The 3,051-nt window shown below is 52.6% G+C and overlaps 2 protein-coding genes across 2 annotated transcripts; both read left to right on the top strand.

Moving 5' to 3' along the window:
• Window positions 1-41: 41 nt before the first annotated feature.
• Window positions 42-332, top strand: CTAM01_17159 (zinc knuckle; the record flags this gene model as incomplete). Its single annotated transcript, XM_060533148.1, has 1 exon — window positions 42-332. The coding sequence occupies one exon, from the start codon at window positions 42-44 to the stop codon at window positions 330-332; it is 291 nt and encodes a 96-aa protein (XP_060372275.1).
• An 837-nt stretch (window positions 333-1,169) lies between these two features.
• On the top strand, window positions 1,170-2,663 carry CTAM01_17158 (uncharacterized protein; the record flags this gene model as incomplete). Its single annotated transcript, XM_060533147.1, has 3 exons — window positions 1,170-1,772; window positions 2,148-2,321; window positions 2,373-2,663. The coding sequence occupies 3 exons, from the start codon at window positions 1,170-1,172 to the stop codon at window positions 2,661-2,663; spliced, it is 1,068 nt and encodes a 355-aa protein (XP_060372274.1).
• Between the last annotated feature and the right edge of the window lie 388 nt (window positions 2,664-3,051).

The raw sequence follows: 3,051 nt of genomic DNA, 5'->3' as shown, positions 1-3,051 counted from the left end.
ACGAAGGCCTCAGTAAACGCCAGAGCGCACTCCTGGTCCAGATGCGCACGGAAAAGATCGGGCTCCAGGACTTCCTCTTCAACCGAAGAGTACCGGGCATCACCAACGCCAACTGCCCATGCCGGGAAGGACGGCAAACGGTATCGCATATCCTGCTGCGATGCCGCAGGTTTCGACAACTCCGGCGCCAGGAATTCGGGACCCTCCCAGGACGACACAATCTCCGGGTCATACTGAACAAGCGCAAAGTAGCCGCCAAGGCAATCCGATTCATGGAACAGACCGAGATCCTTGGGCAACACGGGATCGAGTCGCACACCAGACCAAGCTGAACATTGGGGGGAGACTGTAGGTACGCTGAACCGTTGTACGAGGAGAAAGACCTCAATAGAGCCTAGATATGCATGTACATTAGTAGAGAACCGCGAACTACACGAGGTGCCAGCCAAGGGTAGTTGAGGTTGGAGAGCAAAGTGGGAGATTTGGAGACAGCTGGTCGGTGTTTTGCACTGGCGAAGTGGGGCGCTACGGATTAACGTCCGGAGCGCGTCGGCTGTTGGCCAAACCCCGCTATCCGGGCATAGCTGCTGACTAAAGCGGCCAAAACCGAGTAGGAATCAATCAAATCAAATCGATTGTACGATTGGTCGTTGGCAGAGCTTCACTCGCCTCCTTGAGGCCATTTCCTGCAGATATGATTTCGCTCGAGAAGCGATAAGCGACTCATAATCGTGGGCCTTGCGAACATGCATTGGCCGCGTTGATGTTCTGATTGGTTAGTGTCAATCAACCTCGCCCGTTCATGAGGAAGGGTTGCACCGTAGGAGCTATATCGCCGCTTTCTTTTCACCCTCAGCCCCTTGGTTCCTGCAGGTCTCGCCATAATGCAGGTATGATGCATGGCCAGATGTCGGATTCAAACTGGTCTGCCTACATGCAGGTCGTCAACATCCGCTCCCTCGGTGTGTTGCTCTAGTTGTGACGACATGACCCGCCTCGGATTTCAAACAACAAAAGCAATTTTCAGTCCCTACGGATCGCCTTCTATATAGCGAGCTGCCCATTTGATCTGGTTGGGAGAGTTCAATGTGTTCACTTGATATTCTCCACAAGACGCGGAAAAAGCCCATATCATTTCTCACAGTACTTTGACATCGTCCTAATTATCAATGGCTTTCACGCAGCAATCAGTACCGCTTGAACCCTGGGGATACTATCACCCGCAGCCTGCTATCAATGGATACGTTGTGATGAGCCATCCTAGCCCTGTGCAGCGCCAGTTGTGTCCAGCCATGTCAGGTCCCGTGGACAGATCCACCATGGGTCTTCCATACCCGAGTGCACCGCCATTACACACATTGCCAACGCCGGCGACAAGGCACGAATGGCCGACGCACAGCAATATGGCCTACACACATCGCAAGATGCCTTTCCGAGACTCAGCACATTGGGAGCGGCCCGTCGTGCCCTTGGTCACACCAGAGCACAAGGAACGTCATTCTGCCAATCTTTGCGATGGCGTATCCGGTAGAGACGGCCGACAACGTAGTCCCTCAATTAGTGCTAAACTAGAGAAAGGGAACTTCAAGACGCCTGATCCGCCCAACACAAAGGACATCAAGTTCAACAAGCCAACGGGCGCTGTAGTCGTGGATTTCAGAACCTCTGTTGACACCCTCATGAAGGCCATACAGAAGAGACCTATCTCTTACGCAAGTAACAAAGGTGCTCTAGAGAACGATCAGGTCAAGGCAGAGCCTGAATCGCCCAATGTGAGTGTTGGCATAGACACAAGAAAGATTTCGCTCATTCATTTCTAGCTCGAGGCCGGTCATAGGGCTTCCCCTCCTACATCCTCGTCGATACCCGCGGAGGTTGTGAATACCCCCAAGACAAAGAAATTCATTTGCGACATCGATAGCTGTGGCAAATCCTTCTGTCAGAGGACTCACCTTGACACCCACAAGCGTGCGCACACTGGGGAGAAGCCATACGTAAGCGTTGATGAGATGGCGGTGATCTGGGAGATACTGAAATCTCTCAGAAATGTCCTTGGCTTCCATGTGAATCGAGTTTCTCTCAGTCAGGCAATCTGAAGGTAAGACAACCCCCTCCGCTTGCTCCACACACGACTGACAAAGTCATAGACTCACATGCGCCGTCATACTGGTGAGAAGCCATTCCAATGCAAGCAGTGCCCAAAATCGTTTGCGCAGCTCGGCAACCTCCACTCACACATGGCAACACATACTGGCGGGAAGCCGTTCGTCTGCAAGTTGGATCAGTGCAACAAGGGGTTCGCCCAGAGAGGAAACCTCAAGGTAAGTGGTTCAGGTGTTTGCAGACTACTCGGCTAACATGTTGCGTCCCAGATCCATCAGAACAAATACCACGAGAAGGCTGTTATGGAGCTGGCCGACTTGATGATCTCCACTCCCGACGTTGAAGGTCTGAACGATGACCAACGCGAGATGTGCCGTTACTTCGCGGGCATATTCAAGAACAGTAACAAGGGGATCAAGGGTCGCGGTAAGGGCCGGAGAGTGTCGACGAGTGCTGGGATGGCAAAGACAACATCGACCCATCGACCAATCGAGAACTTTTCCACCTATGTCAGCCTGGCAGCATACAGCTCGAAGAGGATCTCCTCAACACAGCAGTAGCAGCAGTGCCGCCATCCACGGAGCTACTTTGATAACGACGACGAGAAAATGGCCCTGTCCCCGAATAAAAGCAGCGATGAGCACAATGTGGCTTTCGTGAGCCATGACGGCATGTGTTGGCAGTCATCTCACGCGATGTACGGACAACGGGCATGATTTCTTGTGTCGATCGGCTGCGAAGACTGTCTGACCGTGTTGTGTCATAACAGCTGGCACATGCCTTGATCGTCTGGATCGGATCGCGGGATGACAAGGCACGGGTGCGAGGATGCAACCAGCAAGAAGGTGTTGGCCGAATTCCTTCAGACAGAGTACCTTACATAGCAGATAGTTTTTCCAGCATTCAATGTACCCTATGCCGACTTGAGAGTCTTTGCCCTGCAACCAA

Source organism: Colletotrichum tamarilloi (assembly GCF_030869305.1).
Source record: "Colletotrichum tamarilloi strain Tom-12 chromosome Unknown Scaffold_378.1, whole genome shotgun sequence".
NCBI lineage: Eukaryota > Fungi > Ascomycota > Sordariomycetes > Glomerellales > Glomerellaceae > Colletotrichum > Colletotrichum tamarilloi.
This window is presented reverse-complemented; position numbering and strand designations above follow the sequence as displayed.